Source organism: Lynx rufus, unplaced genomic scaffold (assembly GCF_022079265.1).
Source record: "Lynx rufus isolate CCGP_SWC_20201006 ecotype Redwood Valley unplaced genomic scaffold, mLynRuf1.p SCAF_9, whole genome shotgun sequence".
Taxonomy (NCBI): domain Eukaryota; kingdom Metazoa; phylum Chordata; class Mammalia; order Carnivora; family Felidae; genus Lynx; species Lynx rufus.
Window position 1 is genome coordinate 10,175,931 of NW_025814897.1, and position 22,599 is coordinate 10,198,529.

Here is a 22,599-nt window from a genome sequence, read left to right on the forward strand (position 1 = left end):
CCTGAGCACGGAAGGGTCAGGAAGGGCGGGAACGGGGGTGGGGGAGGTTACACCACAGAAACGAGCTGACCCGCTCCGCTCGCCAAACCTTCCTCAGCGCTCCAAGACCGCGCCCTTGGCCTCGGGCTCTCAGCATCAGGCGCGTCCTCCCGCTCACCACTCCGCTTTTCTCAAAACTTGGCCACTCCCCTCAGCCCACCTCTCAGACCATTCTGCCTTTAGTAGCCGGCTCTTGCCGCCTTTTTAGGCCCCTCCCTGGCGGCTCCGTCTTACCCTGAGATGCCTTAGAACCCTTCCACCTTCCTACTCCTCCCTGCGTCTCATTTCTCCCAAACTTGCCCCTACGTTGCCTCCGCTGGAACACCCCTGCCCCCGTGGCTCCAAAGTAGTCGTCCCTACCCGCTGTGGGCCACCCGTTACCCCACTACCGGGAGAACAGCGGACGTTCCACCCATTTCTGGTCTGGGGAGGGGTGCCGCCAACCTTTTGGAGCCCATTTTACGACAATGTGCGGCTGCGCGGTGTGGCTGACGGCAACGCCGCACTGCTCTTGGAGAGGTCACTCCGGAGACGGCTTTGGTTTTGGGGTGTGGGGGTCGCTGGCAGTATGTGGCGAGTCTGTGCTCGACGAGCACGGAATGTGGCCCCAAGGGCAGGATTCGGGGCTCGGTGGACGGCCTTGCGAGAGGACCCGGGAGCTCCGTGCGTGACCCCGCGGGCTGGCGCGGCTCCGGCTCGTTGCAGCAGCGGGACCGCGGGGTATGGCAGGGTCCGCGCACTCTGCGGGTGGAGCCCCAGCTCGTGGGCCACACCGAGGAATCGCCTCGCGCTGCAGCTTTTGGGATCACCTGGCCGCCGCTGTTACAGCCTGCCCCCGCATCAGAAGGTGAGCCCCAGACCTGCCCTTCACGGGAGCCAGTTTGTCCTTCAGGGCAGACTTCTTGGCGTTGGAATCTTCTCTCTGAGTCCTCAGTGATCCTCCACCCCGTTCCTAGTATGTATCATTTGTCCGTTCTCCAATACCCAGCTTTGCTCTGGCTGTTGAGCTTATCTTTCTGATCTGTTTATTCTATTGAAGGGAAAGAATTCCAGGCTTCCCTCTCCTGATCTAGTCCATTGAAAGAAGGGTTCCAAACCTGAAGCTATTTGTGCAGTGTCTGCTGAATTAGGTGCTCTGTCAGTCCCACAGGATTGTGGAGCAGGAACCCTGTCACTGGAGAACTGGTGGCAGGAACTCCCTTTCTGTCCCCAGTGCCCGGCATGAGATGAGACTCAGTACACTCTTCGCATTAAGTAAAATTGAATGAAACATTAAACCAGACTGAGAGATAACATTTTTAAAATTTATTGTTTCTCCTTTTTCCCTCCAGGTTCCATTGCCCTCTCTTTCCCCCACAATGCAGGCAGGCACCATAGCCCGTTGGGAAAAAAAGGAAGGGGAAAAAATCAATGAGGGTGAACTAATTGCAGAGGTAAGTTGTTTAAAATATGGAAATGAGTCAGAAGAAACTGGCTTAGCTACACTGAGTGTTCGCTTTCCGGATAGGTACTTATTCTTTTTGCTTAAGACACTTAGATGGTTTTTACAACCTGATATTAGAGAAGGTTGATTAGAGATGCTGTCAGCAACTAGCCAGACTGATTTTTAGCTAAGGTGTTTTTTTTAAATAATTCCTTTCAGATCTATAATAGAGGCTTTATCTTCACATCTTCACCAGACTGTTGAACTGTGTGATTCTAGGCACAATCTAATAAATTTCATACTGGTAGCACGAGCTTAAGCTCCTGCTTTGTGTTAAAAGGTCGAAACTGATAAGGCCACTGTTGGATTTGAGAGCCTGGAGGAGTGTTACATGGCAAAGATACTTGTGGCTGAAGGTACCAGAGATGTTCCAGTTGGAGCAATCATCTGCATCACAGTTGAGAAGTGAGTAGTACTTTGGTAATTTGTGGAACTTACATGCTTGGTGGAGTATTTTAACCCAGAATTGAGAAAATAGGAGTTAAAGGTTTCTAAGACTACTTTTCTAGGAGCTAAATTTGCCTTATAACTCCCTGTATTTACCCATTCCTTCTCTTCCTTAGGCCTGAGGATATTGAGGCCTTTAAAAATTACACACTGGATTCCGCAGCAGCACCTACCCCACAAGCAGCCGCAGCGCCAACCCCCGCTGCCCCTGCTTCACCACCCACACCTTCTGCTCAGGCTCCTGGTAGCTCCTATCCCACTCACATGCAGGTGAGCCTCTGCCTCTGGGTGTTTGCTCTAGAAAATTTATTGTTCATTATTTTTCATCGATGGCTATCCCATCCTGGACACTGGTGTTAAATATGGCTAGCTGTTGTCATTTGAAAGTAAGTTGAGATTGAAATATGAAAATTGAGTTTTACTCCTAGCTGTTATTTCCAGGTATATGAACTAGGACAATTCCTTTAACCTTTCCCAACCTCCATGTGGTGGACAAGATAGTTCTTGGCAGTGTTCGTTCAAGAACATTATAGAGTGTTTAGTAGGCCTCACATGTTATCTGTTGGATAAAAGTCATCAGTTGATGTTTTTCTTTGACATATGGTGTTTTTTTCTAAGAGTGGGTGAAGTAGTCCAGTAATATTAATAAATGAGGAAACTGACAATAAAGAGTCAGTGTAAAATAAACATATAATAGCATTGCAAAAGAGCTGAAGGGAATAAATAGTAATCACTGTTGGTTCTGTTAAATCTGTTTCTAAGAGACTAAAGCAGTTTATTAGATACTAGGGTTATCCCATGTATATTTGTTTTTTGAATATTGGAAATGGGTAAAAAAGTAGCTGGCCTTTTTCTGAAGGTTTAAAACTAAAACTTTTCTTTCACCTAGTGTATTTGTAGAAATTTCTGTATAGGAATCATTTTCTTTTTTGGGCGTGATGTTCTTCTCCGTGGTCTGTTGTTAATAGACGTTTTGTGTGGTGACGTTTTGTGCGATGTTCAGTTCACACATTTATTTCATCCTGTTTAGCAAACTGTCTCTCACTACATAAGACTCACTCATTTTTCTCCATATTCTGTGTGTAGCTTTGTGTGCAAAGTGTTACAGTTGTGTCTTAATTATCCTTTAAGATACTGTGTAGAGATTATTGGCCTCACTAGTTTTTAAGAAGTAGGTGGAGATGACAACTTCTGAACAGAAAAAAACATTTAAAAAAGTTTGTAATTAGCATTCTAAGTTTGTGTTTCTTCTTTTTCGTGCCTTCCTGAGGCTTTATTTGAAATGATTTTTCTCTCAGCATAATCCTGGTGTTGAGAGGAAGCAAACAAAACCCATAATAACGGAGTAAAGCGTCCAAATTCAGTGGACACACAAGCCATACGAATGTCAAAGCACTTTTTCATTTAGGTCAGCCAATCTGATGTTTAGATTTTATTGGAGCGGAAGTCACTGTTGTAAGAATAGTTCTTTTATTTATTTTTCCTGCAAAGAGTGAAAGTTTTACTTCTTCCTTACCAATTTGGATACCTTTTGTTTCTTTTTCTTGTTTGCTTGTGGCTAGGACTTCCAGTATTGTGTTGAATAAAAGTGAGAGTAGACATCCTTGTCTTCTTCTTGATCTTAGAAGGAAAGCTCTCAGTTTTTCACTATTGAAAGTGATATTAGCTGTAGGTTTGTCATATACGGCCTTTACTATGTTGAGGTATGTTCCCTCTAAACCTACTTTGCTGAAGGTTTTTATCATGAATGGGTATTGTACTTTGTCATGTGCTTTTTCTGCATCTGTCAAAATGATCATATGGTTTTTATCCTTTTTGTTATTAATGTGATCTTTCACATTGATTTGTAAATATTGAATCATTCTTGCATCCCTGGAATAAATCTCTTTGATCGTGGTGAATGAATTTTTTTTTAATGTATTGTTGGATTCAATTTGCTAATATTTTGTTAAGGAGTTTTGCATCTATGTTTATCAGATATTGGCTGTAGTTTTTTTTTGTTGTTGTTTTTTTTTTTTGGTGGTTTAGGTATCAGGGTAGTGCTGGCCTTGTAGAATGATTTTGGAAGTTTTTCTTCCTCTTTTATTTTTTGGAATAGTTGAGCAGACTAGGTATTAACTCCTCTTTATTTTTTTCAAGTTTACTTATTTTGAGAATGAGAGCATGTGTGTGCACAAGCAGGCAAGGGGCAAGAGGGAGGGAGGGAGAGAGAGAGGGAGAGAGAATCCCAAGCAGGGTCCACACTGTCAGTGCAGAGCCCGAAATTGGGCTCGATCCCACGAACTGTGAGATCATGACCTGAGCTAAAATCAGGAGTCAGATGCTTAACCAACTAAGCCACCCAGGTGTCCTGGTATTAACTCTTCTTTAAATGTTTGGTAGAATTCATCTGTGAAGCCATCTGTGGACTTTTGTTTGTTGGGAGTTTTGGGTTCAGTTTCAGTGCTAGTGATTGGTCTGTTCAAGTTTTCAGTTTCTTCCCAGTTCAATTTTGGAAAGTTATATGTTTCTAGTAATTTATCCATTTCTTCTCAGTTGTTCAATTTGTTGGTATATAATTTTTCATAATATTCTTTTTTTTCTCTTGGTAAGGTATCCGGAAGTTTGGGAGAATGAAGTTTCCTCTGAGTAAAAGGATATATGCTCATAGAGAGCACAGCAAAATTTTAATGAAATACTCTAGACCAAGGTCATTCTGTGGAAATGAAAAATTCTAGCTTAACCTATGTAATAAAAAAGAAGAAAAGATATTCTGTGTTTAGAGATGTAATTGAATTAATTTTGACTATCTAGGAAGAAATCTTTCATGTATACCCATTGCTTTTAACTTTGGAGGGGGAGGAATCAAAGTATGAGTGATAATGTAAAGCTTGAGATTTGAAGGATGATTTAACTGGTGGGACATTGAGGCATTGAACTTTTACTTTAGGAAGGCATTAGACAGATGGGAATTTGGATCATCAGAGTCACTATCATTCCATAAAGCTATTGAAGCTTGCTTGAGTGCCATTGTTTCCAAGTCTTCCTCGTATTAAGCAGTAATGTGTGTTTATTTCTGCAGGTGGTTCTTCCTGCCCTCTCTCCCACCATGACCATGGGCACAGTTCAGAGATGGGAGAAAAAAGTGGGTGAGAAGCTAAGTGAAGGAGATTTATTGGCAGAGATAGAGACTGACAAGGCCACTATAGGTGAGATTTCTTCAGCTCTTAATGGTTGAGGCACTGAGTTTTCCAATGAGGGAAGAGGATTGCCGTCCTATCCTATAATGAGTGAGTGATAACATGAAAAATTTTAATTTTGGGGATTCATTTCCTGGAACAGAATATGTCATAACAGAAGTGTATGTAGTGGGATTTGTCAGTTCCACACCACACTCTAAATGAATCAAGGATATGTCAACTTAGAGATTATTTTTAGGTTAGAGTTTGCTTCTTAACATTCTTATGTTGCTAAGAAGCTACATCAGAACCACCATTCTCTAAACTGGGCAAGGGAAAAAAGAAGAAACATGAGAAAAGTACTTCTAAGGCAGGAAAATACCAAAGAATTTAAGATGACTGTGAGGAAAAACTAAAACCAGGGTTTGGATTGGTTTCATAGTTTGAGAACGACTGATAGAGTGTTTATATACCTGTTCGGGTATCATGTCACATTTCCATGTATTCCCTTTCTGATTCATTGTTATGCTCAGAACAAAACCCACCTAGACAATTGCATATTTGTGATGGTATTTACAGATAATTAGTAGACGAATCTATTTCCTGTCCAGTCCTCAAAGATGCAGTGGGAGATTCTGGGCATCCTCTGCAATGGTGGTTTTTAGATTGTGTTCTTCCAGCCCCCTGAGTCCTTGATGGTACCTTGGGGCAAGGAGACTTCATGACAGGACTTTGTTGTGCCCTGCCCCTTTTCCCAACTTCCACCAGGGCAACCACTTTTTTATCCTTTTGTATATTGTATTCCTCCCAGAAGATTTTATTAGAAGAAAGGATTCTGTTTGTGAAAAAGAAATAAACAAACATCTTGGTAACAATAGATGAGCTTTGCATTTTAACTTGAATACCAGTATAGCTATGGAGATAGTATTCTAGAGACTCTAGGCACTGGAGAAGTATTACCTTGGTCCAACTCTATTGTGGCCCTGAAGTCTTTTTTTTTTTTTTTTTTTTAATCTCTTAATGGATATTAATGCTTAACTGGAGAAGGGAAAGATTCGTCAAAGATGTGTTCATCAGGGAGAGGCACAACACAACAGAAAGCCCAGATCTGGAAGGCAAAAATTGTTCTCTGCGATGGCTTCTTTTAGTTTTACTCTTGAAACACTTCACATTGGAGTTCTTTCCAAGAGCAGTAGCTGAATAAAATGTTAAGTTGTAAATTCCTTAGAAACCCTAGTAATACCATATTCTTTACATTGGAATAGTTGAATACCCAATATAATCTCTTTGAAAAACTCCAAAGGTGCTTTTAGGGGCATAATTTATCCCACATCACTGTCAAACCTAGTAGTTCCCTTAATTTAACATCCATGTGGTTCTTATTTTTAGCAGTATAGCTGAGGTCATACTGGTACAGTTGATGCCAGCTTGGGGTCTTATGGGTCTGTGTAGGGGCTTCCCTTAGAGATGTTTTAGAAAAATATTCAGAATTAACTACTGTCTGTAATCTCTCAGAGTGTTATTTAACAGCTATTTATTTAGTATTTACTTTGTATCAGGTACTGTTTCTAGGTTCTTGGAAAATATTAATTCTTATAACGTCCCTGTGAGGTAGGTATTATTGTTACCCCATTTTGTAGTTGAAGGAGCTGTGACATAGAGAGGCAGAATAGCTCACCACAGGTTGGGTAGCTTGCTTGAAGGAGAAGAACTTTTTACTTAAAACTGCTTTGAGTTTGGTGAGATAGTGGAGTCCCTTAAGTTCCATAATGGTTTTTCTTTCTATTCAAGGTTTTGAAGTACAGGAAGAGGGTTACCTGGCAAAAATCCTGATCCCTGAAGGCACAAGAGATGTCCCTCTAGGAACCCCACTCTGTATCATTGTAGAAAAAGAGGAAGATATACCAGCATTTGCTGACTATAGGCCAACTGAAGTAACTGATTTAAAACCACAAGCACCACCATCTCCTCCACCCCCGGTATGTATGCTTCTAGAATTGAGGAAACATTACCTTGTTCATCTCTAAATTAAGGGATTAGACTGGATAATATCCTGGGTTCCTTCCCGCCCTAAGTCTCTACGAATAAAGAAGGAGATAGTTAGGGGCACCTGGCTGGCTCAGTTGGAGGAGTGCGTGACTTGATCTTGGGGTTGTGAATCCAAGCCCCATGTTGGGTATAGAGATTACTAAAAAAAAAAAAAAAAAAAATCTGAAAAGAAAAACAAAAAAAGATGGACATAGTGAGCATTTGTGGAGATCTACAGGTATGTGGCACTGCACTGCCCACCTAATAGTTGTTTGACCTGTGTCTGTTTCTTTTTTCCTACTGTCATGAGGTCTGCTGAGAACAAAGCTGAGATGACATATTCTTTTTATGCTTTAGGTGTAGATATGTATATGGAAGTTAATACTTCATTCCCCAGTTTCTGTAGAATTTATTATGTATTGTTGACTCATGAACAACACAGGGACTGGGGCACTAACTGCGCCCTTGCAAATCCGTGTGTAACTTTGGATTCCCCCCAAATTTAACTGCTAAGCCTGCTATTGATCAGAAGCCTTAACCAACAACGTAGACAGTCCATTAACATATATTTAGTATATTATATAGATTGTATGCTGTATTCTTAAAGCACACTGGAGAAAGAAGATGTTATTAAAATCATAAAGGAGAGAAAACACATTTACAGTCCCATACCATAAAAATCCGTGTGTAAGTGCGCCTGTGTAGTTCAGACTCATGTCGTTGGAGGGTCAACTAATCTTTGTTACTGTCAGTGCTCTTGGTATTTGCTTATGATAGTGGGTCAGGTTTCTGTTTATAATACATTAGAACCTTGATGTAACATGGCTTGTTTTGCTTAGAATTTAGTCTTGTTGCTATATGCTCTACATTATATACTATATATCTATTATGTACTTGTGTGAAGTCCAGGCATAGATAACATTATCACCAGCCTTCTGTAGATGTGAGAATCATGTGAGTTTAGATTACGTACAATATTTTTGTCAAAGGAAACTTGATTTCTTACTGCCCTACGTTTGTGGGGAGCTGGCAAGTAGTAGTGCTGGTTTATTAAGATATTTTCAACATGGAACCTTCCAGCATAATTTATTAGTTTGAAATGACGTTAACTGAAAACAAAAACCATGTTGGTCATGTAAGAAAATGAGAATAAGAAGCAGCAAGAGAGTAAAGTGAAGAAAGCCTATGAAGATATTATATACTGGATAACAGTATTAAATTTCCTGCCTCTCCATGTTATCACAAAGATAACTTGGTACTGTCTTTGACATAAAGTATTGTTGTTCCTCTTCATATTGTTATATTAAGTTGGTTAAGCAGGGGAAATGTGCATTATGATCTTTAAGAGAAAGATAAAAGTTACTTAATATATCTTGACTTCTTAATAAAATGTAAAGTCCTTATCTTTCAGACCAGCCTTTGCAGTGGTGAATTAACAATCTAACTTTTTTCAAAAGGTGGCCCCTGTTCCTCCAACTCCCCAACCTGTAGCCCCTACACCTTCAGCCACCCGCCCTACTACTCCTGCTGGACCAAAGGGAAGGTTGTTCGTTAGTCCTCTTGCAAAGAAATTGGCAGCAGAGAAAGGGATTGACCTTACACAGGTAAAAGGTAAGTCTGTCTCTGTGGAATGGGGTTGTAAAGATAAAACTCACTTGAGTTTCCTTCTTAAGACTAGCGAGTACAGGGGCGCCTGGGTGGCACAGTCGGTTAAGCGTCCGACTTCAGCCAGGTCACGATCTCACGGTCCGTGAGTTCGAGCCCCGCGTCAGGCTCTGGGCTGATGGCTCAGAGCCTGGAGCCTGTTTCCGATTCTGTGTCTCCCTCTCTCTCTCTGCCCCTCCCCTGTTCATGCTCTGTCTCTCTCTGTCCCAAAAATAAATAAACGTTGAAAAAAAAAAAAATTATAAAAAAAAAAAAAAAGACTAGCGAGTACAACTATACAGTCATCTTACATGGAACAGTGGGGACAAGGATGAGAGAGTGAAATAATCTCCTTTGTTGCCACCACAGATAGGGAAACTTGTGCTGTATTCAGTCTATTTAGGATCTACCTATATAGTATAGACAGCCTTTTTCTTTCTCGGTTCTTGGGAACTACTTAATTGTTGGTGAAAGTATAATGTGCTTGTGCAGCAAAGTTGAATTTTATGACTTGACCTTGTATTAAGAAGTCTCTGTTAGTGAACAAAACCTAAACCTGGGGTGATTTGAAATGACTTTGAATAATAGAATTCATATAAAACTGAACTAAAGCTCCTTGAGGGCAAAGGGAAATGTCTTACTCCTATCTTTCTCTCCCCAAAGAGAAAGTATAGCTTCGTGGTAAGAGTATGGGGTCTTGAATCAGACCATCTGGGGTTTACTCCTGGCTCTATCATCTTCTGTGTAATATGGCTTTAGATGAATTACTTGTGTATGTCTATAGATGAATTACTTAAACCATCTGCTCTTCCATCTGTAAATCTGAAATAATGTGTACGTTAAAACAGGCAAAGGGCTTAAGACAATATCTAGAGTATAGTAGGTACTCAACAAATGTTAGTTCTGTTCATATTAATATTATTGCCTGGCATTTAAATAAATGTCTTTGAGCTAAAATTAAATGTAAGGTAATTAGTGTACTTACTTGAACAAAGTGGAAATTACTAATCCTGAAGCCTGGTTTGATGGCTTCTGCTATGAGCTAGTCACTGAATTACCACATTTAGCACTTCTTTTCTTGAAATGAGAATTCTCATTCACCATTTTTTGGATAAGAAGATACTCTTTTTTTTTTTTTTTTAATTTTTATTTATTTTTGAAGGAGAGAGAGAGAGAGAGAGAGAGCGAGCATGAGCAGGGGAGGGACAGAGAGAGAGGGAGACACAGAATTCAAGGCAGGCTCCAGGATCTGAGCTGTCAGCACTCAGCCTGATGCAGGGCTCGAACTCACGGACTGTGAGATCGTGACCTGAGCTGAAGTCAGACGCTTAACTGACTGAGCCACCCAGGTGCCCCAAGAAGATACTCTTAAGGGATCTCCCTTTATGTTATGTTAAGTAGTAAAGTTGCAATTTGAGTCTAGATACTGGTTATTTCCCCAGTTGTCTGGCTGTGGGCATTCAGTGCTGGTTATCATCTGTCTGCTGGCTTTTGTTTCATGCTTGGAAGGCAAGCCAGTCCCCAAAGAATAAGAATAGAATGTTGTAAATTTTTTGGACCTCAGAGGATTTTTATAATATTTTAAGATGCTTTTTTCCGTCTTCATGTTGTTTCAATGGCATATGGCCACTTTTTTGTGTTATTTGGGATTAGAATTAGCAAAGTAAGTTGGAATAGATTTTAAGGGGAGGAGGGGCTGGATTAATAATTATATCTGAAGAATTTAGACAAGTGAACAAGGACCGTTTATGAGATACTTAGCAACACTGGCTGCCATACACAAGATGTGAGTGGGGAAATCCCCATGTTCGTAATCAGGCAATTAGAGTTAGGTGATTCATTTACCAGTATTTAAAATTCATCGAGTGTTGTCTGTGCATCTAACACTTGTTCATAAGACAGACAAGATTTCAGTTTCAGATGCCTGTATTACCAACAATAAAGAGTTAAATGAACAGAAAGGGAATGCAGCTTAGTAGTTAGGAGTATGGGCTCCAGAGCTGGAATGCTCAGGTTCGAATCCTGGCTCTCCTGTACTCTAGCTTTATGACCTTTTATGTTTCGGTTTTTTCATTTCTGTATAAAAATAATGGCTTACAGGTTTTGAGGATTAACTAAGTTGACAAAGAGTGCCTGCACATAGACAGCATATAGAGATATTAGCTGTAAAAATGAAAATAACCTGTTATTGTTACATAAGATGAATGCCAAGAAGGAAACCAAGTGATACACTATTGAGTGACAAGGTGAATATATGTGCAGTTATGACTGCTTTTAGACATGGTGGTTGGGAAAGATCTTTCTGATGAGGTGAAATTTGATACGACCTGAAAGATGAGGAGTCAGCTGTGAGCCACCCATGTGAAGAACTGGGCACAGAGAGACCAGTAGTACACATCTGAAGTGGGAGAGAGCTTGGCACGTCTGAGGAACATAGAGGAGGCCAGCGTTCATGGAGCATAGTGAGCAGAGGGTTTAGTGGAAGGAGGTGAGGTTGGAAAGAAGTATAGGGGCTAGAAGCAGGAGCACTTTATGGGTCATTGTATAATTGGAATTTTATTAAAGCATAGTAGGAAGCCACTAAAAGATTAAAATAAGGACAGGTTTTTTGGTTTCTTTGTGTGTGTGTGTGTGTGTGTGTGTGTGTGTTTTACTTTTAGAGAGAGTGGAGCAGGACAGAGGGGCAGAGGGAGAAACAGAAAGAATCCTAAGCAGGCTCCATGCTCAGCACAGAGCCTGACATGGGGCTCGATCCCACAACCTCAGAATCAAGTCCTGAGATGAAATCAAGAATTGGGCACTCAACCAACTGAGCCACCCAGGCGCTCCAATAGGGAAGTATTTTTAAAAGATCATTTTAGCTGCTTTATGCAGATGGGTCAAGTGAAAGCCAAGGTCCCTGTTAAGAGGCTTTTGCTGGAGCTGACAGTGGTGACTTTTCCAGCATGGTGACAGTGAAAATGGAAAGAAATGGACAGCTTCAAGATACATTTTTGACAGAATCAACAGAACTTAGTCAAGGATGGTACATGGGGACTTGACAACAGTTACTTCAAAAGAAAGGTGTGGTGGAAGTCTGAGTAAGCCGAAAAGTAGAATATGGATGGAGAAGTGGAGATAGCTTTGTGGACAAGTCATTTAAGAAGCTTCACTATGAAGGAAGGCATAGAAATAGGACGTAGCTTAGGAGAATATGGGCTCAAGAGAGGGCTTTTGAGAGTGAGTGATAGTAGAAGAGGTCTAGTATGGAGTTTCTCAGCTGTGGCAGAGTTGATATTTTTGACCAGATAATTTTTGTTTGGGGGAGGGAGGTGTCTTGTGTTTTGTAGGATGCTCAGTAACATCCGGGGCTTCTACCCACTATGTCATAGTAGCATCGCCCACTTGTAACAACGGAAAACAACTTCAGACATTGCCACATGTTCCCCGGGGGGCAAAATTGTGTTGGTGAGAACTAGTGGTCTAATAGAAAGGGATAAATAGATGGTGAGGAAAGGGCAGAATAATTTGGCAAGAAACAGTTTTTGAAAATGTAGGAAGGAAAGGATTGGCTTTTGATAGGAATTAAGGACATTTTGTGTTATTTTTATAGGAGAGAGGAGAATATGGGGTGGATTTATAGGCTTGGTGGTGGAGGACAAGGAGAATAACTCTGATTGCTGCAGTTTGATCAAGAAAGTCTGAAGTGAAGGTATCGGCTGGAGACTGAGTATGGGGAGGTTTGCAGTTAGAGAATTTGTTAGGTAGTATTCTCAGGGAAAGTGAATTCGAAGGAAATATAACTTAGTTTCTGGGCAGTTTATGTGTCTATTTCAGGTTTGTGGCTCTGAATTTAGAGTATAATCAGTCACCTAAGTGTGTACTTTTTTTGTCCCCAACAGCATTAAGCTACTCTGATGCTGGCACTGAGAAGGCAGACCTTTTTTTTCAAGTTTTTATTTAAATTCTAGTTAGTTAACATACACGGTAAAGTTGGTTTCAGGTGTAAAATTTAATGATTATATCACTTATGTATAATACCTGTGCTCATCCCAACAAGTGCTCTCCTTAATACTCATCTTGCATTTAGCCTATCCCATGGCCACCTCTCTCCATCAACCCACAGTTTGTTCTCTATAGTTAAGAGTCTCTTATGGTTTGCTTTCCTCTTTTTTTCCCCTTCCTCTGTGTTCATCTGTTTTGTTTCTTAAATTCCACATATGAGTGAAATCATATGGTATTCGTTTTTCTCTGACTGACTTGTTCTGCTTATCAAAATGCACTGTAGCTCCATCCACGTTGTTGCAAACGGCAAGATTTCATTCTTTTTGATTGCTGAGTGATATGCCATTTATGTATATACTATATCTTCATCAGTCGATGGACATTTGGACTCTTTCCATAGTTTGGCTATTGTCAGTAGCGCTGCTATAAACATCAGAGGGCATGTGCCCCTTCGAATCAGTATTTTTGTATCCTTTGGGTAAATACCTAGTAGTACAATTGCTGGGTTATAGGGTAGTTCTATTTAACTTTTTCAGGAACCTCCATGTTCCTCCAGAGTGGCTACACCAGTTTGCATTCCCACCAACAATGTAAGAGGGTTCCCCTTTCTCCACATCCTTGCCAACACCTGTTGTTTCTTTTGTTGTTAATTTTAGCTATTCTGACAGGTGTGAGGTGGTATCTCATTGTGGTTTTGATTTGTATTTTCTTAATGATGAGTGATGTTGAGCATCGTCTCTGTTGGCCATCTGGATATCTTCTTTGGACAAATGTCGGTTCATGTCTTCTGCCCTTTTCTTTTTTCTTTTTTTCTTTTGAAAGAGAGAGAGCATGAGCCGGGGAAGGTCAGAGAGAGAAAGAGAGAGAGAGAGCGCATCCCAAGTAGGCTCCACACTGCTAGCGCAGAGCCCGATGTGGGGCTTAAATCCACGAGCTGTGACATCGTGACTGGATCCGAAACGAAGAGTTGGACACTTAACTGACTGCGCCACCCAGGCTCCTCTCTTCTGCCCATTTCTTAACTGGATTATTTATTTTTTTGAGTGTTGAGTTTGATAACCTCTTTATAGATTTTGGATACTAACCCTTTATCAGATGTCATTGGCAGATGTCTTCTCCCATTCCATACTTGCCTTTTAGTTTTGTTGTTTCTTTTGTTGTGCAGAAGCTTTTTATCTTGATGAGGTCCTAGTAGCTCATATTTGCTTTTGTTTCCCTTGAGCCGGCAGACATTTTAGATTTTGACCAGGGAGTGACTATAACCGTGATCCATCCATTCCTGGGTGAGGAAGTGTAGGGGATAGGGAGATGGTAGATGATGGGAGCGGTCAAGTCAGTGGAGTGGGGGGTCTTGGTGAGACTGAAGAAATTTTGCAGTAGGAAGGAATGGTCTAGAATAAGCGAGTTGAGAGGATCAGTGATTGCGTGGGGTTTTCTGACACCTCTCTGTCATCAAATGTATGTTTTTTTTCCACACCAACAGTCCATTCTCTGTCACCATTTGGGTATCCAACACTTCAATCCTGTTCTGACACTAACTATCTAGAGTTAGCATCGGGCCCCCCAGGCTTGAGGGCTCAGCCCCACAAGACAGCCCCACTTCTGATGCCAGTTACAGGTCCCAGGGACCACCCATACTTCAGACCTACTGGCTGTAAGTCAGGACTTCCCAAGACCCCACTTTAGGTATGAAAATTCACTAGAACGACTCACAGAACTCAGGAAAGCACTGTACTTACTGTTACTGATTTACTGTAAAGGATGTGTAGGGGCAGTCAGTAGAAGAGATGCATAGGACGAGGAGTGGTTTGTGGTGGGGGGGTGGTGCAAAGCTTGCATGCCCTCGCTCAGAGGACTGCCCTCCTAGCACATTGATGTGTTCACCAACCCAGAAGCTCCAAATCTTGTTGTTAAGAGTATTTATTTGATAGAGATTTCAGTAAGAAGGCATGGTTATTTAAATCCTTGGCTGTGAACTGTTGAACTCAACCTCTAGTCCCCCCCCCCCTTCTTGGAGGGACAAATGACTTAGCAAATATGACTACTTGTATTCATTTGGGGAGAAACTTTCTTTTTTACGTTTATTTTTATTTGTTTTGAGAGAGAGAGTGTATACATGCTCAGGGGAGGAGTGGAAGGAGAGAGAGTCCCAAGTAGGCTCTGTGCTGACAGACACCACCCAGGTGTCCCAGACAGAAACCGTTTTAAAGCCTAAACCCTAGTGTCCAAGTTTGATTTGTCTCCCAGGTCCCCGTGTTTGTTTTCTATTTCTTTGAGGCAAAGCAGTTTCACATCACTATCCCATTTGATCTTCAGTGCTCACACATTCCTTTGAGCAGGGGCCGGCATTATAACCTGTGTCCTACAGATGAGACTAAAAAGACCAGCACAGAGACTGTGTCTAATTTTTATCTGACACAGCCCTGCATTTTTCCTCCTAGCCCGGTGTTCTTCCCTTTATACCATATTGCTTTATGATGGCCTGTTGTGCCTCTGTAGGGAGATGGACAGAAACATTTAAAAGATTTCAGCTGACTCCTAATGGGAATTTCTTGAGGGTGGCTGAAGTCCAACCAAAGGCAGGTGATTCTGTAGGTCTCCTCCTCTCAAGGGGCTGTGGTGTCCAGATCAGCCTTGGTGGTAATGGGAGGTTATGGGTTCTGTCTTTTATAAAAGAGGAGAATCTAATAGGGGTACTGCTACCTCTGTTCTAGAGCTCCGGGTGAGGATAAGCACAATCCTAGCCAACTCATTTTTCATAATGAAGGAAAGGAGTTGGGACGAACTGCGTACAACAAGAATCCTTTTAAAAGTCTGCCTTGGGGGAAGATGAATCAATTTGACCAAATTTTTTCTAGAAGTGGGCCAGTATAAAAGGTATTTTAAATAACTAAATTCTGAATCTCCTTAGAATTAAGGTTCAGGAATCTGTTTGGGTCTAAAGTTAAAGCTGATTGGTTGTGGATGGGAGGAGGAAGGAAATTGAGTGAAAATAAAACTCAGCCTGTTGTGAGAGGATTTTAAAGATTTTTCCTCACGTGTGACATTGCACACACTTCACTCCCAGGCCTCTGACATAGGCCGGGTTAGAGCCTTGGCAAGTGTGACAGAGCTGTGAGTGATGGAGCCCACACGAGGAAGAAACAATTGTAGAGATATGATCATTGCAGCTGAGAGTTATTCAAGCTATTTTGGGGTGAAAAAATTATCTGAAATAGTTGTCTTGTCGACTCTGTACAAAAGGAATTCTTTACGATCAAACGAATCTAGAACTCAAACGAGATCCATTTCAAGATTCAGAAAGGGGTTTTTTTGGAGCTGCCTAGGAGAAGAGGCAGCTAGACTTTGTTTTGGAGGTATCAGCATTAGCCATACGCCAGTATTTCCCAATTTAAAAGTAAAGGACATGAAAAAATGAAGAACAAACTGATACAAAACTCTGAAAGAGAAATACTTAACAAAGAGCATTTGCTGCCACAGGGTTTCCGTAGTGTAGCGGTTATCACATTCGCCTAACAGAGCATTTGCTGTAGTAATTAAGAAAAGAACGGCTACAGCTCAAACAAGAGCACTCTGTGAATCAAAATTAATAATTGCATAAAAGCTGCTATTGTTTTTAGAGAGAACTTTAAGGTGCAGGAGTAGAGCAGTGACCACTTCAGAGGGTCTTTGGTAGAGAACCCTTAGGAACTTGCACTTCAGGATCACAGTGTCGATATCCCGGAGGAACCAGTGGTGTGCTGTCACATGTGTGATATTTATGCGTCTCTTCCAGGGACAGGACCAGAAGGCAGAATCATCAAGAAGGATATCGACTCTTTTGTGCCTACTAAAGCTGCTCCTGTGAGTTACATTTGGCTTTTTTTTTTGGCACTTTGTTCCTACAAAATGTTTTGTCCAACCTGTTAGACCCTTTCATACATTATTTATGAATGAAATAGCTTGACCAGAATTGTGTTTTGCCTAATTTCACTGGCTAGCACTATATAGATATGAATGTGCTATCATTCAGCATACACAAGGAAAGATGAGGGGCACCTGCCTGGGTGGCTCATTCGGTTGAGCGTCCAACTTCAGCTCAGGTATGATCTCACAGTTCACGAGTTCGAGGCCTGCGTCGGGCTCACTGCTTTCACTGCAGAGCCTGCTTCAGATCCTCTGTCCCCTTCTCACTCTGCCCCTCCCCTGATCGTGTGCACTCTCTCTCAAAAATAAACAAACATTAAAAAGGAAAAAAAGGGGCGCCTGGGTGGCGCAGTCTGTTAAGCGTCCGACTTCAGCCAGGTCACGATCTCGCCGTCCGTGAGTTCGAGCCCCGCGTCAGGCTCTGGGCTGATGGCTCAGAGCCTGGAGCCTGTTTCCGATTCTGTGTCTCCCTCTCTCTCTGCCCCTCCCCCGTTCATGCTCTGTCTCTCTCTGTCGCAAAAATAAATAAACGTTGAAAAAAAAATTTTCTAAAAAAAAAAAAGGAAAAAAAGAGGAAAGTTGATAATGCTACATTGACACTCATTCCAATTTTTTTTTCCAGCGGTACTGAATTTTTCCTAACAAACCCTCCTCGCTCAGGCCCTATTTTAATTTTTTTTTTTAACGTTTTATTTATTTTTGAGACAGAGCGAGCGAGCGTGGGGGAGGGGCAGAGAGAGATGGAAACAGAGTCTGAAGCAGGTCCAGACTCTGAGCTGTCAGCACAGAGCCCCACACGGGGCTCCAACCCACAAACCATGAGATCATGACCTGAACTATAGTCGGATGCTTAACCGGCTGAGCCACCCAGGCATCCCTGACTAGCTCTGTTTTTAAAAGCATGCTTACTGGGGCGCCTGGGTGGCGCAGTCGGTTAAGCGTCCGACTTCAGCCAGGTCACGATCTCGCGGTTCGCGAGTTCGAGCCCCGCGTCGGGCTCTGGGCTGATGGCTCGGAGCCTGGAGCCTGTTTCCGATTCTGTGTCTCCCTCTCTCTCTGCCCCTCCCCCGTTCATGCTCTGTCTCTCTCTGTCCCAAAAATAAATTAAAAAAAAAAAAAAAAAAGCATGCTTACAAGTTGGTTGAATAGAGTTTGAATTTTATGTGGTTAATTATTCCACACAGGGATTAAATCCACATAACCAATCAACTAATGTTTAGTTGGTTTAAATTGTTAAGATTATTAGCTAAAAGTAAGGAAAATGATTTAGTTATTTAGATGTTTGTTTTAAAATGAAAGATTTGTCATTGTTTTTTAGAAAGGCTAGCGCGCCCCCTAGTGGCACAAGGAGACCCAGGATGTCATTGTTTTTTAACACTGTCCAGAAAAATAATTACCTTGTTTATGTTTATGTCTACTTCTTTCAGTTTAAGAATGCTTTGATTGCTTTTCTTGAAGGTAATTTTGCAGATACAAAATTATTTTGATAAACTAATCATTGAACAAAGAAAAATTATACTTAAGACATGATTACAGAATTCTAAGTATAAAAATTAAAATCAGAACTGTTGTGTAAGCACAGTACAAATATGAGTCCCTTTTGCTCCCTTGCGATAGAAATAGCTATTTTCTGTAAGCCTTCTAATTTGTACTTTGCCATCTGTAGAGTCACTGACTTGCCCCAGTTGTATATGCCAGGATTGAATCAGTTACTAAGAGCTTTTTTACTTCCCCATAGGCTCCAGCGGCTGCTGTGCCTGCCCCGGGTCCAGGAGTGGCACCCGTTCCCACAGGTGTCTTCACAGATGTCCCAGTCAGCAACATTCGTCGCGTAAGAATATTACCCTAAATCTGCAACCAGCACCATAGGGGGCGTCTTTACTCTGATTGTTTAATTGCATTCATGGTTTGAAACACTAACAGAGACTTTTTTTAGTTGGGAATCATAGATGACTAGTTTAAGATGTTTGCTTTGGCCAATTAGATACTTGGGAAAAACAAACATTATATTGATTAAACACCACTAGAAGGGGCCCAGGTTACGGTGCAGTCCTCCATATTCCAGTTATAATGCTTGAGGTAAGCATTACCAGGGAGCTAGTAAAGGGGCAAACAGAGTCCTGAATTAGGTAATAAAGAAAAGAACCACTTAAGACAAGTGATGTTTTAATGTCTTTGATTCTAGGTTATTGCACAGCGGTTAATGCAGTCTAAGCAAACCATACCTCATTATTACCTTTCCATTGATGTAAATATGGGAGAAGTTTTGGTGGTACGGAAAGAACTTAATAAGGTAAAAGGTCTGGAAATTCCAACTCTGTAAATTCTAAAATGTTTGTATTTCCCCACTAAACATATACATTTTTGCCCATATTTTTTGTTCCAATATGCCAGTTGATGTTGGAAAATGGTGTCTTCATAATTTTAACTTGCCGAGAGAATATCTTGGACAATTTTCATTTTCTAATCCTTGATTAAAGCTTATTATTTAAAGTTGATTTTGCCTTGGATCCATTGTAGCCTAGCTCAGTCACTATGATCCCATGAAGCTAGATAAGATAAGCTAGATAAGAGTATGTTTACTCTGTGTTTGCAGTTAAGTACCAATTACCTATTTAGTGTTTAGTATAAGGCACTTTTGGGAAGATAGAATAAGGTATAGTCCTTCTCCATGAGTTTCAGTTTATAATCTAATTGAGATAATGCATGTGAAAAACAGAGAAGGCAATTTTTATTAAAATAAAAATACTTATTTGTACATCAATCTCTTTATGGTAATGTCCTTTGTCTGCTAAATTATGTTGTATGGGTTAAGTGTTCTAGGAATTCAGAGGAGGAACCCAGTAAAAGTAGTTGGGGAATTCACAGTGGTGTAAGAAAAACTTGGTTAAGCCATGTAGAATAGTATGTGTTTGAATTGCAAAGAAGTTGTAGAAAGTTCATTCTAATGATGGAATACCATAGAGGTAAAATGCTTTCAAGAAAGGAAGTAAGTATTGCAGATGTGGAAGAGAGACTACCTTTTTCTAGGGTGGGTATGCAGTTGTTGGTTTAGGGAAGACCTTGTTTACAAGCAGAACAATTTGGACTTGATGAATTAGACATGAAGAAACCAGTAATAGTGACATGATGATAGCAATATTTTAAGTAAGTTTAGTCTAAATAGATATATAGTGGTATGCTTTAATGGCCGAGACTAGTTATGCTTGTCCTGTAAGCATGATAAGGGTCTGGACTAGACGGTTGCATTAAGAATGGAGTAGGAGAGGGATATGAAAGATGTTTTCAAAGAAGTGAAAAGTAAAAGCCAGTGGCACTGAGGGCATTAGAACAGCATTCAGCGCCTTACACAGGTTATCTGTAGCCTCTCTGACCTCCTACTACTTTTCCCACTTGTTCACTCTGCTGCAAAAACAATGGTTGCCTTGCTGTTCCTTGACGTTCCACCTGTGTACTCCTACTTGAGGCCCCTTGCACTTGCTGTTCCCTGTGCATGGAATATTCACCCCCTAGCATCTACCTGGCTTCCTCCTTTACCACCGTGAGGATCTGACTCAATATCACCTTCTCTGGTCTTTCCTGGTCACCTTATTCTAAAATTAAGGGAAGAGGATTGGGGTGAGTGGTCACTTCTCCCTCTAGTTCTTTTCCTCTATTTTTTTTTCTTTATCATGTAACATTATTTTACATGCTGTATGTTTATTATCTATCCACCCCTTTAGATTGTTAAGTTCCCCAGGGCACCTGGGTGGCCCAGTTGGTTAAGCGTCTGACTTCAGCTTGGGTCACAAACTCTCCGTTTGACAGTTTGAACCCCACATTGTGCTCTGTGCTATCAGCGCAGAGCCTGTTTTGGATCCTTTGTCCCCCTCTGTCTCTGCCCTTTTCCCTTTTGTGCACGTGTGTTCTCTCTCAAAAATAAGTAAACATTTAAAAAAAAAAAAGTAAGCCCCCTGAGAGTAGAATTTTTACCCATTTTTTTCACTGCTTTATATCCAGGGCTTTAGAGCTATATGTCTGAACGGAGTACTCAAATATTAGATGCATGAAAGAATGAAGCAATGAAGCATTAACAGAGCTTTTTATTTTTATTTTTTTTTTTTTTTTAATTTTTTTTTTCAACGTTTATTTATTTTTGGGACAGAGAGAGACAGAGCATGAACAGGGGAGGGGCAGAGAGAGAGGAAGACACAGAATCTGAAACAGGCTCCAGGCTCCAAGCCATCAGCCCAGAGCCTGACGCGGGGCTCGAACTCACGGACCGCGAGATCGTGACCTGGCTGAAGTCGGACGCTTAACCGACTGTGCCACCCAGGCGCCCCTTAACAGAGCTTTTTAACTGGCACAGAGGTTAAAGTTGATTGCTTACTTTCATTGTCAAAATGTTAAAGCTATTTTATAATTTATTTGAAAATCAGGCGTGAAAAATTTATGTCCAATGTAATATTTTATTCATTTCTCTTAAACAGCTTTATTTGAATATAATGCACATATAATACCATTCACCCATATAAAGTTTATAATTCAGTGGCTTTTAGTATATTCAGAATTCTGTGACCATCACCACAATAAATTTTGGAGCCTTCTTATCACCCCAAAATGAAACCATTCTCTCCTTAGCCATAGCCCCCACCCCACCCCTCTCATCCTCCCCAACCCTAGACAACTTCTTACCTACTTTCCATCTTAGATTTGCCTGTTTTGGATATTTCCTATAGGGATAGGGACTTCATGGAATCGATAAATCAACTTAGGGAGTATTGCCTTCTTAACAGTGTCCCCACTCCGTGAACAGGGGGTGTCTTTGCATTTATTTAGGTCTTTCATTTCTTTCAATCATGTTTATAATTTTTTGAGTGTAAGTTTTTGTACTTCTTTTGTTAAATTTGTTCCTATGTATTTTATTCTTTTTAATACTATTATAAATTTCGTGTTCACTGCTATTGTATAGAAATACCATTGATTTTTGTATATTGATCTTGTATCTTACAACCTTATTTTTTATTTAGTGTGTTCCTTAGGATTTTCTATATACAAAATCATGTCATCTGCAAACATAGTTGTACTTTTTCCTTTCCAATTTGGATACCTTTTCTTGGGCAACTTCTCTGGCTGGCTTCTCTGGCTAGCAAAATGTTGACTGGAAGTGGTAAAGTGGACGTCTTTGTTTTGTTCTTGATCTTAAGGGGATGTAAGTCTTTCACCACTAAAGTATGATGATGATGACTATGAGCTTTTGTAGATCTGTTTTATCATCAGGTTGGGGAACTTCCTTTCTATTCCTAGTTTTTATGAAGTGGTGGTTGAATTTTGTCTGATTTTTCTGTGTCTGTTGAGATGGTTGTGTGATTTTTGTCCTATATTCCATTAGGACATTATTAGATTAATTGATTTTCAGATGTTAAACCATCCTTGCATTCCTGGGACAAATCCCATTTGATCATGGTGAATAATCCTTTTCTTGTATTGCTGGATTTGGTTTGCTAGAGTTTTTTTGAGAGTTTTTGTTATCTATATTCATAAATTATACTTGTCTGTAGTTTTGTTTTTTCTGGGTTGTTTTGTTTTTTTATTATATCTTGGTGTGGTTTTGGTATTGGATTAATATTGACCTCTAGAATGAGTGGGGAAGTGTTCCCTATTTTGGAAGAGTTTGTGAAGAATTGATACTAATTCTTCTTTAAATGTCTGGCAGAATTCACCAGTTGGGGAAGGCGTCTGGATCTAGGCTGTCTTACGTGGGTAGTTTCTAAATTATCATTCAGTCTCTTTATTGTTAGCTCTAGATCTATTCAGAGGTTCTATTTCTTTTTGATTCAGTTTTGGTAGTTTTTGTCTTTCTAGGAATTTTTCTCAAAGTTAGCTAATTGTGGCATATAGGTGTTCATAGTATTACCAGTAATCTTTTTT

The 22,599-nt window shown here is 40.7% G+C and overlaps 1 protein-coding gene across 1 annotated transcript in view; it reads left to right on the forward strand.

The window, feature by feature from the left end:
• The first annotated feature begins 565 nt into the window (after positions 1-565).
• DLAT (dihydrolipoamide S-acetyltransferase) overlaps positions 566-22,599 on the forward strand; it is a 29,531-nt gene continuing 7,497 nt past the window's right edge. Inside the window, exons 1-10 of the mRNA XM_047071605.1 lie at positions 566-886; positions 1,371-1,472; positions 1,803-1,927; positions 2,086-2,239; positions 5,031-5,157; positions 6,919-7,106; positions 8,613-8,766; positions 16,559-16,626; positions 18,428-18,520; positions 18,875-18,982. Coding sequence (XP_046927561.1) covers positions 608-886; positions 1,371-1,472; positions 1,803-1,927; positions 2,086-2,239; positions 5,031-5,157; positions 6,919-7,106; positions 8,613-8,766; positions 16,559-16,626; positions 18,428-18,520; positions 18,875-18,982 — 1,398 coding nt within the window. The 5' untranslated portion in view covers positions 566-607. The remainder of the gene's footprint in view (positions 887-1,370; positions 1,473-1,802; positions 1,928-2,085; positions 2,240-5,030; positions 5,158-6,918; positions 7,107-8,612; positions 8,767-16,558; positions 16,627-18,427; positions 18,521-18,874; positions 18,983-22,599) is intronic.